Source organism: Procambarus clarkii, chromosome 47, assembly GCF_040958095.1.
Source record: "Procambarus clarkii isolate CNS0578487 chromosome 47, FALCON_Pclarkii_2.0, whole genome shotgun sequence".
Classification (NCBI taxonomy): Eukaryota; Metazoa; Arthropoda; class Malacostraca; order Decapoda; family Cambaridae; genus Procambarus; species Procambarus clarkii.
In genome coordinates, this window is record NC_091196.1 from 23,930,822 (window position 1) to 23,951,793 (window position 20,972).

Genomic DNA, 20,972 nt, shown 5'->3' on the forward strand with positions numbered 1-20,972 from the left:
TAAACTCTTGCCCTAGTTTACATAATTAATAGGCCACTCAGGTCTCGCAAAAAGCTTCACCTACTGCAGCCGAGGCCACCTTATTAACGTGATGTTTCATATTATCAAGAAGCTCTAAATCAGTGTGATTATATGGCACACCGACCTACAAGAAGCTAGGCTGTAGCTGTACCGACCAGTCCAAGTCGGTATATATATATATGTCGTACCTAGTAGCCAGAACGCACTTCTCAGCCTACTATGCAAGGCTCGATTTGCCTAATAAGCCAAGTTTTCCTGAATTAATATATTTTCTCTAATTTTTTTCTTATGAAATGATAAAGCTACCCATTTCATTATGTATGAGGTCAACTTTTTTTTAATGGAGTTAAAATTAACATAGATATATGACCGAACCTAACCAACCCTACCTAACCTAACCTAACCTATCTTTATAGGTTAGGTTAGGTTGCCAAAAAAGATAGGTTAGGTTAGGTTAGGTAGGTTAGGTAGTCGAAAAACTATTAATTCATGAAAACTTGGCTTATTAGGCAAATCGGGCCTTGCATAGTAGGCTGACAAGTGCGTTCTGGCTACTAGGTACGACATATATATATATATATATATATATATATATATATATATATATATATATATATAATTATATATATATATATATAATTATATATATATATATATATATATATATATATATATATATATATATATATATATATATATATATATATATATATATATATATATATAATCCACTTGGACCTTTATAGACAAAACTCATCACGAGTGAAATTTGTAAAATCAACTGTATTAATTGTATATAGCTCTTTGTATGTAGTATTAATTCTATATAATTCTGTATATTAATTGTATTTTTTTGTTGACGTTTCAGTTTATAACGATTGTATTTGTTTTATAAGCATTATCTGGCGACAGGGGAAAGAAAATGGAGTTTATACATGAAACTTTTTACAATGTAAAACACCACGACACTGGGACTTGATGTAGACTGTTCGTGCCTTCTGAAGCCTGTTTTACGCTACAGCTTACATGATGAACATTGGGATACGAGATGCTCGGTATATGGGACTATGGCTTGCTCTATATGTCGATATATGGGGGTGCTGAATATAGCGGGATATTGAATGCTCGTTGTGTGAGAATATGGTGAGCTCAATATATGAGGATATATGTTGCCAATATATGGAGATATGAGTTGATTAGTGTGTAGGGATATGCGGTACTCAACATATCGGGATGTGGGAGGCTCAGTATATGGGGATATGGATTGCTCGGTATCCTAGCCGCCAGTTGAGGCAACAATCTATCAAAGCTTAAATTATTGACAAGGGCGATGTGGGGGGTATTGTGTTTGATGCTAAACTGGACTGACATTTAATCAGGGAAGTGCAGGGGTAGTCGTAGCTTGTCTAAAGATGTCATTGTTGTGTGACCACAGATGTCAGTGGATTGGTGATCTCTGAAGTGTGAGTGGCATGTTTATAGACAAATCTTAAAGAGTAATGGTGATCAGATAACTTTCGTGAAATGAGCCAAGACTTACTAAGACTTTTCCCCCCCGAGTTCTTGAAACATTTTTACGATATTTTTAAGTGAAATAAATTAGTGCTAATTTGTATTAGTTTGCGCAATTAATTTGTTTTATCTTGTCCCGTTGTAGTTCAGCATTTTGAGAGAGAATTAAGTTAGTATCCATGATGTGGTTGTGGGTCGGGACGAGGCGTCAGGATGAGTGAAGGAGGGCCCGAGGAGCCGTCCCATGACAGCCCCGGGCATGGAGCCCCGCTGCTGCACTTAAGTGCTAGCGAGACTCGCCTTGACGCTCTTCATGTCACTGTTACTGAACCACTCAACTGCCTCAAGAAAAAGTGTTCACCTAACTCAGAATGCGAGAGTGGCAGCCCACGCAGCCGCAACAAGAAACCTGCCGTTGGAATCTCTCTCGCTAGAGCACTTAGGAAAGTCTTCAGGAGTCGAACTCCGTCTCCTAGTACTGATGAGCGAGAGGAAGATGCTAACTCTGAATCGGAAGAAATTAAGTTTGAAGTGTCGAGTGACTCTGAGTGTCAGGATGGGTTGCAGGTGTTTACGTCACCTAACGTTGAAAATGGTCTTGAAGGGACAGAGTTAACCATGTTGTGTAAATTGAACAATAATAGTGTCATAACATCTAGGGAGGACAAGTATAACTCCAGCAAAAAGGACTTTTTACCAATTCAGAGCCCGGGTTTGGGGAAGTCTCAGACCTACTCTGCTCTTTCTGAGGCCTTACACCATGCTTTCTTAGAGGGCATGGTATGTAGCGGGGCTGATGATATTAGTTTGCTATCCGCCGAAGACCTCTGTAGTCAAGTAAGCAGAACCGACAATGATGCTGGTTTGAGCAGAAACCCAGAGGGTTTCCTTGATGAGAAGGACAAGAAGAGTCCGAACTGTGTGCTCTTGGAGCTGAGGGAAACCTTAAAAAAGAACTTGGAAACCCCGCTCCACAGGCACTCATTAATTGTGCCGACGCTTTCCAACACGTCAAAAACTTACTCGGAACCATCTGACGCTGGCACAGACGACGACAGTAGCTCGCAGCACAGCCAGGAGGAAAAACACGAGCCTCAATATTCCCTCGAAGTTGAACACAGGAACATTTCTCAATATTCCCTCGAAGTTGAACACAGGAACATTTCTCAATATTCCCTCGAAGTTGAACACAGGAACCTTTTTGGAAACCTGTTCAGCTCACGTCGGTCATCGCTGGCGCCTCCGACTGACGACGCCAAAATCGAAGAGACAACCCTGCATCCAAGCCCGAAGCTCAAGGCTAAAGGTATCCTAGCAACTCCTAACCCTGTAGAGGGTAAGGGACATAAGAAGCTGGGAGACAGACTGAGCAAAGTGGCAGAGGTAGGCACGACGTTAATGGTTGTAAATTGTTACCAAGACAGGTATTGCAGTACCTGTAGAGGCGCAGGTGAGGCGGTGTGAAGGTAAGTGTTTAATAATGTTCTTTGCCTGCTTTTATTTTGTTCAGTTTTTCTTTGTGTATGTCGCTAGGTGGACATGCATGTCACAGCTGTAGTTTAGTGCGAAGTTTTATTTTGTTTTACTGTAGGAATTAGTGAAAAAAGTTGTGTAGTTTAGACCTGAATAACTCGAAAGAAAGCGAGTTGAATAGCCTCTAGTTTTTACTCTTGACCACTGGCTAAAATCGTATAAAAAAATAAATAAATAATAAAATAAAATGTTTATTTAGGTAAGGTACATACATACAATAAATTTTTACAAAGATTGGTTGACTTATAGGTAGAGCTAGTACATACAATGCCTAAAGCCACTATTACGCAAAGCGTTTCGGGCATGATAAACTTAAATGACAAGCTTAATACTAATTGAGCATAATGAGTAGAATGAAAACAAGAAATGAAAACATAGATGAAAAAGCAGCACAAATACAATTAAGTCGACAAACAGCGCTCATTAAAGAAAAACAGACATTGGTTGACAATAGAAGGGTAAGGTAGGTTACAGGGAATTTATTAGGTATAGCTTCGTTTTTGACTTAAACTGGTTGAGAGAGGTACCGTCTTTAACATGGTTGGGAAGGTCATTCCACATTCTGGGCCCCTTGATTTGTAGAGCATTTCTAGTTTGATTAAGTCGTACTCTAGGAATATCAAAACTGTATTTATTTCTGGTGTGGTGCTCATGGGTTCTGTTACAACCTTCTATGAAGCTTTTGAGATCAGGATTGGCATTATAGTTTAGCGTTTTATATATGTATAATACACATGAGAGAATGTGCAGTGACTTAATGTCTAACATATTCAGAGATTTGAGTAGGGGTACCGAGTGATGTCTGGGGCCAGAGTTGGATATTGTCCTAATAGCAGCTTTGTGTTGAGTAATTAGAGGACGTAAGTGATTTTGGGTAGTAGAGCCCCAAGCACAAATACCATAGTTGAGATATGGATAGATAAGGGTAGATATGGATAGTTAATAATATTAACAAAGGGCTCATATGACTCAATTGGGTTTGGTTTGATGTTGGGCTTAAGACCTATCAACCACGTCAAGAGGACTGATAAGACCACTGTAATAGCTTTATTAACAACCATATACTTGCTGGATACATAGATTCCTAACGCATCTGCTCAGTTGGGTAGTATCTTCAAATCATTTATCTCTTTATCATTTAAAATTAAAAACAGGCAAAATTGTCATAAAATTATTTAATGACCCATAGAATATACATAAATTATAATCCTGTAATGTGGAGAGCGTGTATAATAATTATCATGTATAGCAACAGACATAGCTTAACTCGGCATATTTCTGTTGCTGATTTGACCTGAATTCTTGACACTTTGTGATCCTAGAGTTCACATCATTTCCTACCGATGTACTCGTGTGTACTCGCATGTGGGCATGTACACATATATTTGTAATGTTTAAACCTGTTTCCTACAAATGTTTGTGTGCCTTTTCAACTTCTCGCAGTTCTTTAGTGTTGTTGCTCTTTCGCATGTGTAGCTTGCACCGTCGCTTCGTGTGTATATATGTGATGTACATATCACATACATGTATATATGTGACAATGTCAGACCACGGAGGAAAAATGAAACAGGAATTTCCTTAAGTACTTTCGTATATTAATACATCTTCAGAAGGAGTCTCCTTGACTCCTTCTGAAGACGTATTAATATACGAAAGTACTTAAGGAAATTCCTGTTTCATTTTTCCTCCGTGGTTTGACATTGTCACATTTTTAATCACGTGCTTATTTTCGTGATATACACACATGTATATATGTGTATGCATATATTTGATATTAACTAATATCGCGTGTAATTACTTGCACAATCTTATGTTTTCATATATATAGTAGCCAAATTTCCTTTCCATTATTAAAGCATACCAGTTTTACATTAATTAAGCCCGAGTTAAAGTAGGATAGCATTCTAGAATTTACAAAAAATGGGGTTGATATTCACTATACGGTATTAATTTCCCATAATGCTCTCAGGAAATTTGGCTAGAATAAAATGTAATGGCTAGTAGTTTCAGTTATTTTCTGTTGTAAAACATTAGATGAATATGAGTGTTAAGAGTTAAATCTACCATTTTATCATCCTCGACTGCATTTTTCCCATATGTAATATACGACAAAGAGGTAAGAATTATGCAGTTAAAAAGAGCCACCTGGATCTTTCAGGGATGTACAGAATATATTTATATATCTTAAAATAGCCACATAAAACAATTTGAATATCTATATTGACGATATAGATTCAAGTCACAATCGACTTGAGAATGGACCAGGACGGACCGAAACGTCGTCGTCCCTTCAACTTCTAGTGTGTGGTCTGGTCAACATACTTCAGCCACGTTATTGTGACTCATCGCCTGCATTTCAATATCTATAGTTTTGCGATTATGTGCATCTTTATTATTGGCATTGCTTTTATTGTTTTTTTGTCTTCTCTAAAGTTGCAGGATGTGAAAAACGTAATGAATCCACTGGAACATTAAGCAATCTCAAAAGGCAGTTCATATTTAATTCAGAAGCCACTTCCAACAAGTTCATTGTAATGACTGCTATGTAATGTTTAGCTTTTATTTGTATTAGCCAAACTGTTTATTTTATTGTTTTATTTGTGTCAATGTTAATTTTCATTATTTAATACTTGTAAGGGGCAATTTTGTGATTTATTCCTTCATTCTTACAGTTCATTTACGTTATTTAGAATTAGAAACCACAGAGCCAAAAATAATATATACAAACACACACATCAAATACGAGCTGGAACACAAGTGAATAACACTAATTTGTGAAGCTGTCAGATGCCAAGTATGCTTCTGTATGCATCTGTGTAATATTACGTAGCAGATGAGGATTTGTCTGGTTCTAATTTGAAATTGCGGGAGACAAACCAACCAACAAGGTGCGTGCATTACATTTATTTTAAAACACATGAAGTGGAATATACGCTACATAATATTAATTAAACCACTAACCACGTAATTGTACCGTTCTCAAAGGACAAGGAAAAAAAACTGAGACAGACGTCTCAGCAATGGGGGTTGGAAACCTCACGAAGGCACCCATCACACCTGTTGTTTTAGATTCAGCTACTAAGAACAAAAAGTTTCAAGTAGCACGGGCTATGGTGAGCCCGTAGTGGACTTACTTGGCACAGGAGCGGGGCTGTAACTTGTCATTACACCTTCCCCTCTGCCGGTTAAATACGGCTCCCCTCTTGGGGTGGTGACGGTTGCTACAGGAAACACGCGGCCGGGAAATCCACTTTTACAAATAAACATTCTCTCACACAAGTCGACATCTTGCAAACATTTAAATAAAGTAATGACATTTAACATTGACAAAAAGTAAAAACTAATAAAACAGACATTTTGATTAATCAACAGTAAAAAGCTAGACATTTCATACCAGTCATAATATTTAAATTCAAATTGTTGCAGTAAAGAACTGAAGATATTAATAACCATTCAAAGAAACCGCATAGTTTATATTATTATTGCATTATAAAACGTGTAGAAGTTGACTTTACATACCATTATTGTCAAGGAAATGGCTTTGTTTCCTCAGTACCTTCAACGTGGCGGGTCCCGTTTGGCAGAGCAGCAGAGGAGACTGAAGAGTCAGATATGGAGCTCTGTCATAACCATTGTGCTCGTGGAGGGTAAAAATCTCCTACCAATGGATCCCGATGGCACTTCTGATCCATACGTTAAGTTTCGGTTAGTAATATATTATGTAGTCTTTCTATTTTGTTATTTTCTCTCTTTCAATATAAAGTTAATGAAAACAAAAAGCCCCCCTAGTTCAGTTTCCTTATAAATATATATTTTTTTAATTATTTATACATAAGAGTTGTTACATTCTAACAATATTTGCATGATATGAATGCTGGCGACAGCTGCTGGCGGAAATGGGGTCTTGACCCGTGCTGATGGCCCCTTTTTTATCAGCGGCCGCACGTGGGCGTAGCCCCACGCAAGCCGATAGTCGCCTATTTCCTTCCATACAGAAAATCTCCCACTTTTTTCAGAAATATAAACCAGGTATACACTATATATTCGTGGTTTATATATATATATACACACACACACACCCTAGATAATATATATACTGTAGGTAATATATACAATATATACACTTGATATGATAATTACCAAAATCTACATTAATCAAATCAATCAATCTTTAAATGTACTGTATATATATATATATAGAAATGCCTGTCTGCAAGGTTGTAGACCAGATGCTTGAGGCTAGCCTCGCCAATTTTTGGGGGAGAGTTGTTGTAGGGTAGGTGCTCAACATGACTTGGACAGGATTCGACACATTGCATTCCCCTCCTCTCTTTAAGAAATATCTGCTCCTACAATTCGCATGAATTTTTAAAAGTTAATTACCCCTTGCTTCCAATCTACCATGACATTTTCTTTAGTACTTCACCTTATGTTCTTAACAAATCTACCTAGTTTTTTATGACAGATCCTCAGAGATCTTACAGGAAAGAGATGGATGGGTTGACTGTACACTATTTATCTGACCTTAAAAAAAAAGATGCTTTTGGCAGAATCCCACACAAGAAGTTGTTCTGAAGACCGGACCATGTTAGAGGGGGTGACAGAAATGCTGCTGACATGGATAAAAGAAATTCTAACAGAAAGATGAGGACGGTATTCAGAGACAACGTATCAGACTGGAGAAGTGTTACTAATGGAGTACCACAGGGTTCAGTTCCTGTACCAGTAATGTTCATTGTCTATATAACCGATCTACCAGAAGGATTACAGAACTATATGAGCATGTTTGCTGCTGATACTAAGCTACTAGCGAAGATAAGAGACTAAGATGATTGTCACCTTTCTAGATAACATGGACAAAATAAGTGTATGTAAATGTCAAATAATGGACTGTGGAATACGGGAATATAGGCTACACACAACGTACGAATTATGTGAAAAGACTATAAAGAACTCTGATAAAGAAAGAGATCTAAGGGTGATTCTGGATAAAAAAGAAAGTCACCTAAGGACCTCATAAGAACATTGTGTGAAGACCCTATGCTACACTTTCCAACTTCAGATTTTGTTTTTAATATATATAGATAGCGAAATATAGAAATTATTCATGACATTTGTGAAACCAAACCTCAAATATTCAGCAGTTGTAATCCATATCTCAAGAAGTACATCAACAAATTGGAACAAGTGCAAAGACATGCAATTAAATGGCTATTGAAGCTGAAAAACAAGAGCTACGAGGAGAGGCTAGAGGTGTTAAATATATCAAAACTCGAAAATAGAAGAGAGGCGATATGACCACTATATACAAAACAGTAACAGGAATCACCACAATTATAATAATAATAATAATAATTTTTATTTAGGTAAGGTACATACATAAAGAGATTTTACAAAGTTTGTTGGCTTTATAGATAGAGCTAGTACATACAATGCCTAAAGCCACTATTACGCAAAGCGTTTCGGGCAGGAAAAACATTAATGACTAAAGCTTAAAACTAATGGGTAAAAAGAATAAAATGTGTTGAGAACAAATAAAAATAGAGGTAAAAGAGGGGTAGGTAAAAAGAGAGGTAAAAGTAATTAACAAAGAAAGATTCTTGAAAACTTCAAGAATAAGAGGTTATAAATTCAAACAAAGGAAACAAGCTGCCCCCAACAAAATTAGAACATTTGTTCTGGAGAATGGTAAGGCCAAAACTGTCAGTAGTTTCAAAGTGTCATATGACAAAGCGTACTGGGACACCATGATATTTTTTTTTTTTTTTTTTTTTTTTTTTTTTTTGAGATATATACAAGAGTTGTTACATTCTTGTAGAGCCACTAGTACGCGTAGCGTTTCGGGCAGGTCCCTGGAATACGATCCCCGCCGCGAAGAATCATCGTTACAACCAAGTACACATTTTACTGTTGCGTTAAACAGAGGCTACAGTTAAGGATTTGCGCCCAGTAAATCCTCCCCGGCCAGGATACGAACCCATGACATAGCGCTCGCGGAACGCCAGGCGAGTGTCTTACCACTACACCACGGAGACTGTAAATATCATAGCTCTCATCCTGTAACTACACTTAGGTAACTAGTACTCACCTACTACACATTCTTTGGTGTACTTGTTACACCCTGCTCATAAACGCCCATTAGTATCTTCAGCTTTCTTTTGTCTGTTTATACCTACAGAGGGTTCTGGGAGTTCTTCTATTCCCGAGCCCGGCCTGAGGCCAGGCTCGACTTGTGATAACTTGGTCCATCAGGCTGTTGCTTGTAGTGGCCCACGTATCCACTAGAGCCTGGTTGGTCCGCCACTTCTTGCAAGAACTTATCTAATTGCCTCTTGAATACATCCACCTTTGTTCCAGTAATATTTCTAATGCGTGCAGGGAGTGTGTTGAAATATGGTGTAACATTTTATTAATTATAACAGGTATGCAGCTCACAAAATTTCTCATATGTAATATGTATTTCTTTTTTAACACTTTCTTGATTGCAAGTTTATAAATCCAAATTTCATTCTTGATTTTTCAGGCTCGGCAATGAGAAATACAAGAGTAAAATTGAACTGCACACACTGACTCCTAAGTGGCTGGAGCAGTTTGACTTTCATCTATTTGATGATCAAAGTCACAGCTTGGAGATCACAGTCTGGGATAAAGATGTTCGAAGTAAAGACGATTTTATGGGCAAGTAAGTTCATGAAAGTCATTGCCATATTTTTATATGTTATAAATTTTAATTTATACAACAGATATTATACACAATTTTCACATACATTATTCATTTGTACAAGAAAAAAGTTAATAATATTAATTTTACACTGATCATTATAATAATACATTATATATCATAAAAATGGCACAAATTTTAACTAATGAAAAAGATATTACAAACAACAGTCAATGTACCTTCTTGTATTTAAATAAATAATTAAATAAACAGTAAATATTACAATTCCAATATTAACAGATACCTTGTAGTAGATAGGAGACATAACAATGAATTTAAAGTCTTACATTATATTTAGATCTGTAGTGGATTAACATTATAAAATACTGTATAGATTATTACTGTAAGTTGGATCTCGGTACTAAGTTGGTACTTAATTCTCAAGTATTTACTTTATTTAAGTTTTATTTTTAATTACCATTGATTACCACTGTCAGTTATTACTATTCATACAGTACTTACGATGAAAGTTTTATGGGGGGTTCGAATCGCAGGTGCGACAGAAATGGTTGGGTATGTTTCCTTTCACCTAATGCATCGGTTCACCTTGCAGTAATCAGGTACCCGGGAGTTGGTCAGCTGTTGTGGGGTTGCATCTTGGGAAGGGTCAGTAGTAGGACCTTGGGGGGGGGGGGGGGGGGGCTCGGTACAAGTCAGGATTGATATTTCCCAAAATTATAGAATAATAAGTATGAGTTCATAAATACATATTCAGTTTCTACCGATATTGACTTCAGTCGCAGTTTTTTTATAGTTTGTCGAGCCTAATATTTGATAAATTGACTATTGTAATTTATTGAGGTGTTATGTAATTTTAAGATAAATTTATAGTTACCATATTTGCAGGTGCTGCTTAGACATAACACAGTATGAGCGGGAAAAGACACATCATATATGGGTGGATTTGGACAAAGGAGCTGGGTCTTTATTCCTCCTCCTGACCATATCAGGCACAACCTCCTCAGAAACTATATCTGACCTTCATAGCTATCAAGAGAATCCCAAAGAACTGGAGAATATATATAATAAATATGTAAGTTTGAAGGTTTGTAAGTTTGCCCAAAATGAAATGCACATTAGTAGTTTTGCAAGAATGTTCATTTTAATTTTCAGATTCCCCCCCCCCCCACGTTTTCGTTCACTAATTTGGGTAGTTTTTCCTTTGAAAGTTAGATTTTAAGGATAGGGCATGGGAAATATGCTAGATGTAGTTTAATCTCTTTACAAACAGGTTCTCTTGGTAGTTGTCCTTCATATGACAACTTGAAATTAAAATTTTTGCTGGGTGAAATCAGCGCATAGATTGTGGAAATATTCAAAATATTATGGTACGAATGGTCACACTCTTAATATGGCTCTAGTCTTGTTTTGATGATTTTTGTAGATAGACTCACCATTACTATAGGAACAGTTGGAGCCTTGGGAAAGCTATTGAAGATATTTAAAACCAAATTCTATGGTTTATTTTCAATTTGAGTTGGCATCGTTTTCATTCGCTCAAGTATGGCCCTGCTATTTTTAAAATGAGTGTTGAGTCTGGGGATGTGAGAAATAAGCTAGATGTGGTTAAATTTTTTTGCAGACATGTTCATTTAGTAGTTGTATATTATATTATAGGCTGAAATTAACATTTTGCATATTAAAATTAGCCTATAGGTCATGGGAAATGCTCCCTGGATGCATCTCCCATTGCTAGGAATCCCTCACTGCGATGAATTGGGGGTTGGTCTCATATCAACCCGTTCTCTTAAAAATAATGTCGCTTTTCTCTCGTATGCATGCTATGGCCAAAAGTGGACGTAATTTTAAATGAAATCGACTCACAAAAGTGACGTACTATCCCGTTTTCCGTTTGAGTTGTCCGGCCTACTCAGAAAGGTTAGGAGAGGAAACTTTCCATTAACGTTTTTCCTGCCTACCTAACCTACCAGAGGACCCTTAACTTACTGTTGTTAAAAAAAAATCCCAAATTTATTTTCATTTGTTTTCATGTTCAAATTACGTCCACTTTCAGCCATACGGGCAAACGGCCAAAAGCGACGTTATTTTTAAGAGGACAGGTTCCTCATATACCAGATACTTCATGGAATTGAGGTTGTACTGTAGTTAAAAAAATTAACCTTGGTACTTAGCAAGCTGAGGATTGTGACACTTAGATGATGTTTACATAATGGTACCTTTAATTTCATTGTGCATACGGAATTGAAATTGATTACAAAAATAACTTTTCTTTAACAGAAGCTTTCAAGAACGCTTCACAATCTTAGAGATATTGGTTATTTAAGAGTGAAGATCTTCAGGGCTCAGGGCTTAGCTGCGGCTGACATAGGCGGCAAGAGTGATCCCTTTTGTGTCCTGGAGCTTATTAATGCCAGACTTCAAACTCAGACAGAATATAAGACACTCTCACCTAACTGGAATAAGATATTTAGCTTGTAAGTAAATTGAATTTATTTCTACACATTCTGTATATATTTTGTGTTGTTACTTTTCATCTTATAAGCTTGATTGACTGTTAGTAAAGTGTGCTTTACAGTAAACATTTAAGGTTTTTCATAGTTCTCTCATGTCTTAATTTTAAAAAATATGAATGGTTTCTCTTCATATTTCAGTAATGTCAAGGACATCCATAGTATACTTGAGGTGACTGTCTATGACGAAGATAGAGACCATAAGGTGGAGTTCTTAGGGAAAGTCAACATTCCTTTACTGAAGATCAAGAATGGTGAGAAAAAATGGTATGTATTGAAATACCAGATAATGCATTGTCATTCACATAGCAGGTGCATTTAATTTAATTTCCTCTGTGAATAAACAATATTTAATACATCATACACCTGAGAGCAACTTTTCCTAGTCTGGGACATAGATCTTAAAGCTTGTGAAGGTTTTCCCCCAAGTTACACAAGTTCCCCTACTGTATTTTTTAACATTTAACCCTGTCCTTATGTCAATTGCTGCAGTAGACACTCTTAAACAATTGAATTGCTCAATGTGGGAAAAGAAACTACTGTACCAGTATTCTCTAATGAAAAGTGGTTCAGTAAGCTTATATTTATTGCCTTATGTGTTACATCAGTTGCCTCGTATTTCAAGGAAAGTGTATCGGATATTTTAGTAAGATATTTTATCATCACACTAGCTAATTATTCATAACAGTGCCTCAAAGCCATATATATATACCTAGGTTATGTGCTTCCCATGAGTAGTCATATAAAACATATCAAAAGTCCACTTTCTTGTGACAAATTGGTTTCACTTTTTTTTTTTTTTTTTTTTTTTTTTTTTTTTTTTTTTTTTTTTTTTTTTTTTTTTTTGAGATATATACAAGAGTTGTTACATTCTTGTACAGCCACTAGTATGCGTAGCGTTTCGGGCAAGTCCTTAATCCTATGGTCCCTAGAATACGATCCCCTGCCGCGAAGAATCGTTTTTTCATCCAAGTACACATTTTACTGTTGCGTTAAACAGAGGCTACAGTTAAGGAATTGCGCCCAGTAAATCCTCCCCGGTCAGGATACGAACCCATGACATAGCGCTCGCGGAACGCCAGGCGAGTGTCTTACCACTACACCACGGAGACTGCGTTACTACACCACGGAGACTGCTTCTCATGTGCTGTTTATGCTGTTCAGTCTTTGCTGCATCATTATATATAGTACGTAGGTATACACCATTTGTGAACACATTACTTGCGTACTATATATAATTTTTTCTAGGCACGTATTGTACTCATAACACACAATTATCACAACCCGTTCCCAGGTTACCATTTGAATCATCCATAACAATCATTCTCTAACTTCTTGGGGTCGTGTCAACCTCACTCTCTAAACCGTTCCTAAAGCTGTTTTTTCCTTCATTTGTTTCCTTTAGATACACGTTGGGATGACAAGATTGTACTCTGTGAAATACAAAACCTAACAATTGCTTCTCTCAAAAATTTCTCAAGGTGTTAGCTAACATCTTAAGTACAGTATTAAGCATTACCCAAAAATGTACAACTTAAAATTCTCATTATCTTAGATTATGCCTGAAAAACTGTGCATAATCAGTCACTTTGTAAAATATACTAATCCTGTACCTTCTAAGTAACCACTGTAATCTGATCCTATGTACTTTTTATACATAAAACATTATTATTATTCAATTATTAAATTATTATTATTAAAATATTATTATTCAATTATTAAATTATTATTATTATTAATTATTATTATTGATATTATTATTAAATTATTATTATTATTTTATTACTATTAATGAGAATTCTGAGAAATCAGAGAAAATGATGTTCATGAACTGATGAATCAAACTGGGTAATGTTGATGCTCTGCTACTTAAACCTGCTTTGGTTGCCGAGAAGTTCTCCGAACACTATACGGTAGTGGTCCGAATGGCATACTGTGTCTCGACAGATGCTTTATTGTTTTATTTTAGAATGGATTCCATCCACCCTTGGTGCCTTAAAGGCCTGTAATTTGGCAATGTTCTTCCGAACTATTCTACATGTGATTGTTATTATTCCTCAACTCATTTTCAGTTCCTGCATTGAACATCTTCACTAAAACTGGTATGTTCTTGACATTTTCTTGCGTGGATAATTATTGTAGTTATGGTCTCATTTGGAGAGAAAAATTTGTAATGATTAAGGTAATATTTATTATGATCAAAAAAATTAATATTTGCACGACACTGTAGTAATTTGTCTGCCTTTTCTGTAATCATAGGTCTTGAATTCTTAGATATGTACCTGTACTTCTTGACCGAGAATTACAGTAAATACAGCACAGATGATTGGTTGTAAGTGCCAGTAAGATGATCCTTTCCATGGGAGCTATTTTGTAATATATGAAGGAGCATCTACCAATTTGTTTCATTTAATTCACTAAGTATCCTTACAAAGGATTTTTGCTTTTCTTTATTTGCTTATCCACTTATTTTTATCTTGTTTCATTTCTCCTTCCATCCTACTGTATTCTTGTCGAGGCTTTCGTTGTTGTTGCTATATATCCTTACCTTCTGTGAGTAGCAGTTGGAGATTGCTTCATACATATAAGAATAGGTTTTCTACTTAAATAAATTGTATTAAATGTTTCTTCAGATGAATGGAAAAATTTCTCATCATGTGGAAGTCACCAAATAATATAAGCCTTCAATGATTGATGAAAGATATATTTCAAAACGGTTTTTGTGTTTACCGACACTCTCTTCAGTTGAATTCTTATTAAAAAATTACAAGAAACAAGCAGATAATTTAGAAAATGTTAGGATTTTAATTGGACAAAACTACATCCCAAAGATCACCTGAGAAGGACCAGGTAGCTTAGGGTAATGACCTGAGGCATGAAGTGACCCCATAACAAGTGACTATATTCCTGTCTCAATTTTAAATGAGATATCAGTGTAGCTAAAAAACATGACTTCAGCCTCTTTCTGAAGGGATGTAACAGAACCCATGAACATTGTGTAAGACATATGCATCTCTGACTTTCTCTGAAATTGTCTTAATCTATGCAGTTTTCATTTGGTTGGGGATTGATGCACTGTTAAGTATTATGATGTGGTAATTAGGTATTTTCTATTCTCAGCTAATTATTTTAAATAATTTAAATGAGATACAACATCTTGTATAATTTGGAAGGCTGTTCTATATCCTGGGTCCCTTAATTTCCATTATACTTCTGCATTGATAAATAGATTAGGATTCCTAAAATAAAGAGATTTACTATATTTACAGTACAGTACTTGTTTCTTGGTTGGTGCCCAAGAGTTATGGTACAACCTTCTATATGATAAATGAATGAGAGAAGATGCATGGGTACATCATGTTTTACAGTGCCACCATTTTTGAGATATTATTATTATTGAGAAAATCCACTAGGGTCATGAGGTGGACGCGAACCTATGACCCCGGCATTGCCAGTCGCCTACTCTTCCCACCTCACAACCATAGTGGATTTTCTCAGTGTTATATCACATTATTATTATTATTATTATTATTATTATTATTATTATTATTATTATTATTATTATTATTATTGTTATTATTATTATTATTAATTCTGCATGGCTAATTCAATTATATTTCCAGGTATGCCCTAAAGGATAAGAAACTGCGAGCTAGGGCTAAAGGGAATAATCCAGAGATTCTTTTAGAATGTTCCGTGGAGTGGAATCCAGTGAGTATACTCGCATACACACTTATATATTTATTATTATATATATTTTGTGTTTATATATTTACTTTAGGGTCACTATCTCAATTTTTTATTTGTGTGTTTTAAACATGTTAAGTTTCTGTGTTGAAGCTTTTGTGTACTTGGTTTGTGTGTGCATAGTGAACAAACATCTCAGGAATATCTTGTCCAATTAGTTTAATGATTTCTACAATAAATCATTTATAAACAATTACTTTGCACCCATGATTCTCAAAACTGTTTAAGTAATTGCTTCTTTTTTGGGGGGAAGCCCCCTTCGGCTTCCTGGAGCTATCCGGCTGATACGGATGTATAAGCTTTGGGCATCAGTCAGTGGACATGCAGTTCTAGGCCTACCGGGGACCACGAGCTAGAACTTGGCCCCCTCAGAGAGACGGATTAATTTAGTTAATCTCAAATGAGATTAACAGTGTAGTGTTCTTAGTGATATGGCCCCTCAACGCTTCCTGGTATGAGAGTTGACTTAGTTATGGGATGATTATTACTGCATCTCTCCATCCACAGAGGATGGCCAGTCTTTGGCTAGGAAGGTCTTGATAAGCCTTATAGGTTTCCTATTTTTAACACTGGGAAACTCACATGCACACACACATTGCTAGATAATTTTAGTGTCTCAAACAATTTGAATATTATACAAAATCTGATCTTATGTTCCCACCTCATCTCATTATCACTCACTTATCTACCACTAGCTCACTTGTGGTTTCTGTACATTAAGTTCAGTCACCTCTAATAACCTGAAATACATAATTATTCATCCAAAGTCAACCATTACAACCATAAAAATTATATTCACTCAAACAAAATGTACTGTATATACTGTAATATCGTTGATTAAATATTGAATAATACTAATAATAATTCATTGTTCCCAGGGAAAGGAAGTCAGCGTGTAAAAAATTACTAATAAAATACGTAAAAAAATATGAATGTAAAATTAAAATATGAGTACTCTCTGTTCTTATAATCACTACAGTAATTACTAAATTACATCTACCTTGTGACTCCTATAACTCTCTATGAATTAAATGTAAACTACAGTAAACATCAACTATATTGTACAGTACTTGCATATATATTTTTTGCACATCAAGATTACTGGTTATCAGTATTCTGTATAACCATGCACTGGAAATTCATCTTTTATATTACAATGGCAACATCATCTCGAGTATCATTTCTCATTACCACTGGCACACATTCAGCACCGCTCCTGTGCCAGGTAAGTCCACTACGGGCTCACCACAGCCCGTGCTACTCAGAACGAGTGGCTGAATCTATAACAACAACAACATTACCACTACCTTTCTCTCATATTAATTTAACTACTATATTTTTAGCTACATAAAGGCATTGTTTTCCCACCATCATGCTAAATAATACCCACTAGTTTTAAGTATGATACTGTACTATATTTGCTGAAGCTTTATTGTTTTTTAGCTGTATAAATTTTGTAATTACAGTACTCAGAAAATATTTTATTTAAAATACAGCATAATTATTTTGTGAACCTTAAGACGTGTCCAAAATAATGTCTACAGTAATTAGGAGCTTGGCAAATATGTACTGCATTACATTTTATCTCTGCAAGTTAATTGTAACTTTATCCACTGTATATATATATATTTTACAAAGATTGATTGATTAAGTGTTTGAATGGTTTAATTTTTTATTGATTGCTTGCTTGATTATTTTATTGTCTGCTTGATTAATTAAAATCTTATGTGATTGATATGCTATAGGTTCAGTAGCTGTTACATTTATGTATCGTCTTCCTACACCTAGATACGAGCGGCCATAAGAACGTTTACACCAAAAGAAGAAAAATACATGCAGATGGAACAGAAATTTAAACGTCAGGTGTTCGTTACTAATGTGAACCGCCTAAAAGCATGTATCATGGATGTCTATGAAATGGGAATGTTTGTCAAGTGAGTATAATAATTATAATAATAACAATATGAATAATTTATTTATGCAAAAGTACATACATACACACATACATACATGTGAATAAGCCTGAACAGTCTCCAGGCATATATTCAACTGAAAACATACATACAGTTACATACATACATACATACATACATACATACATACATACATACATACATACATACATACATACACACATACATACATACATACATACATACATACATACATACATACATACATACATACATACATACATACATACATAAGGTACAGGGACAGTGGAGGATTCCTAGGTAAAACAAGTTCAATGCCTAAAGCCACTAATACTGGCTTTGGTTAACTTTTAAAAAAGTTATGCAACAGAAAAAACTTTGGTTAACAATATACAAGCTTAATGGGTAACTCTTAAAACTAAATGAGATAAGAAATATATGTAAATTGAAGAAGAGAATTTGAAAATAATTTAAAAAAATTTTTTATAAGTGGAACTGCAAATCTTGCAACAGAACAACAGTAAGTAATTATCATTATATTTAAATAATATCAGTAATGAACCTTATAGTTTTGTCATAGTTACATTCTTATCATAGTTCCCATCTTCCAAACTTCCATTCGATATCTTGAGAATGCTTCAGTGCTTCTTGTACCGACAAATTTTGGCGATTGATTGAAACATTCTTGAAACGTCACAAAAATGCCTTTAAATTACTAAAAAATAATGTTAAGACATAATTACTCTAAGACCCCCACCCAATTTTTACTGGTCACATTATTCAAAAATTACTGAAATAAATCACAACTACAACATTTTAATGCCATAAACCATTGTTTTCCTAATAGCAGTTGGATCATATTTATGCAATGATATAACAAATAAAATACTGTATATAGAAATTACCTAAATTCACCTGATGGCCACCAGCTCTAGTGGCCTCAACAAGGACGGGAAGCTGGCAGGTAGTCAAAGGTCCTTGTCATTATTTCTGAGGATATTTATTCCATAAAAACAGCTATTACTATGAAATGGTAATGGTACAGCTATGGTACAGTATGGTTTTAGCTATGCTAAAATGGTACAGCTATTACTATGAAATGGTAGGGATAATGAAGTTTATATAAGTACTGTACTGAATATAGTAAACATATAAAGTTAACGACAGTATGTGTACTGAATAAAAATGGGAAATATAAAGCAGTATTGGTTATATTGGTCAATTACAAAATTAATAAGTTTCAGAGGCAAAATGAATTAGAGAGCATGATATAATTTTTTTTTTTTTTTTTTTTTTTTTTTTTTTTTTTTTTTTGAGATATATACAAGAGTTGTTGCATTCTTGTACAGCCACTAGTATGCGTAGCGTTTCGGGCAGGTCCCTGGAATACGATCCCCTGCCGCGAAGAATCGTTTTTTCATCCAAGTACACATTTTACTGTTGCGTTAAACAGAGGCTACAGTTAAGGAATTGCGCCCAGTAAATCCTCCCCGGCCAGGATACGAACCCATGACATAGCGCTTGCGGAACGCCAGGCGAGTGTCTTACCACTACACCACGGAGACTGTTAAATGCAGTCATGCATAATGTATGAGTATACTATTTTGAACTTAGTTTGAAACTAAGTGCCTAAACTCGTTTATTGTGTCGTTTGGCATCCAGTTAACACCTATTACTTCAGCTAATTGCCACAGTCATATTCTCATTAGCACATTTTTTGAACTGCATGAGCTTTTACTCCTAGTTTCTCCTCATGCAGTTGAACACATGGTCACACTGTCGTATGTGTTTTGTATTTTGTCTTACACCGATATTTTGTCATTGTTATTACAGATCTTGCTTTGAGTGGGAATATCCAGTAAGAAGCACTGTAGCCTTCATTGTGTTCATGGTTGGAACATATTGTTTTGAACCCTACATGATTCCCATCATCCTGCTAATCTTGTATCTCCGAAATTACATTGTAGGTATCAGGTGAATGAATATTTATTTTCAAACATTATACTTGTCATAAAATTAAAATAATTTTGAAAAGCATTCTGTGATTTTCAAGATACAATATAAGAATTAATGTAATATAATAAGATGTTTTGTCTTAAGGAAATAATTGGCATTTACTTGCACCAAAATACAGTATGCTTATTATTTATAATAGACTTTTTCAACATTTCATATATCAGCATAGTCTTTATATATATATATGTATTTCCAAAGACATAACCCATTTCTTATTTATGTAATATTATTTTTGTTATCTATTTGTTAGAGCTTATTTAATTGTAGCTTTATACACTGTATTAAATAATCTTATCACTGCTACGTTACAGCATTCACTGCGTATTTCTGGAAGGGCCGAACAGCAGCTCCCTGTAGCTAGTCTTTAAAACACTACCAGAGACCAGAGGCCAAACCTGGCCCCTCCCTCACTGAGGTGCAAGAAGCAAAGCAAAATGGTAACTGCAAAGTTCACAGAGAGTAAACAAACAATGCATCAAATGACTCTGTAGACAATCCACCCAGTCGTTAGGTCATCCCTCCCCTAGTTACAGCTTTCCACCTCTAGGTGGCAACACTATAGAAGCTGCAAGCTCTCCATGTCAACAGCCTTTAGTCTTTCACCCGATGCCAGACTTGTCTGATAGCTCTGTAAGTCACTGGCTCTTTAGAGCCTAAATTTTCTAGAGAAATGTTGACCATCCTTTGGCATCTCTCCTGCGGGAGCCCATTTGCTTGTGTGTCATTTTGTAGTTATTTATTTAGTTATTCATTCATATACAAGAAGATACAATGGATTATTAAGGGGGCACATATGCAGATAAGTGAGTACTTTAGTATATTCTTGCAAGGTCACTAGCACACACAGCATTTGAGGGTCCCGGTAGTGCAGTTGGGTTCGTTCTCGACGCACAATCGAGAATTGAAGGTTCGAATTCCGGGCAAGACAGAAATGGTTGGGCACATTTCCTTTCACCTAATGCCTTCATTCACCTAGCAGTGAGTAGGTACTTAGGAGTTAGTCAGCTTGTTGTGGAG

The 20,972-nt window shown here is 35.5% G+C and overlaps 1 protein-coding gene across 5 annotated transcripts in view; it reads left to right on the forward strand.

Annotated features, from left to right (window-relative positions):
* The window catches only part of Mctp (multiple C2 domain and transmembrane region protein), a 239,592-nt gene that overhangs the window by 202,019 nt on the left and 16,601 nt on the right, over positions 1-20,972 (forward strand). For 2 of the 5 annotated variants that reach the window (XM_069302137.1, XM_045749850.2), the window contains exons 2-10: positions 1,684-2,916; positions 6,620-6,771; positions 9,590-9,748; positions 10,634-10,820; positions 12,026-12,222; positions 12,400-12,525; positions 15,882-15,969; positions 17,794-17,939; positions 19,773-19,902. In XM_069302137.1, the coding sequence (XP_069158238.1) occupies positions 1,747-2,916; positions 6,620-6,771; positions 9,590-9,748; positions 10,634-10,820; positions 12,026-12,222; positions 12,400-12,525; positions 15,882-15,969; positions 17,794-17,939; positions 19,773-19,902 (2,355 nt within the window). In that variant the 5' untranslated portion in view covers positions 1,684-1,746. Of the gene's footprint in view, positions 1-1,678; positions 2,917-6,619; positions 6,772-9,589; positions 9,749-10,633; positions 10,821-12,025; positions 12,223-12,399; positions 12,526-15,881; positions 15,970-17,793; positions 17,940-19,772; positions 19,903-20,972 lie in introns of all 5 variants that reach the window. The other 3 variants (XM_045749849.2, XM_069302136.1, XM_069302138.1) reach the window with 2 other exon arrangements.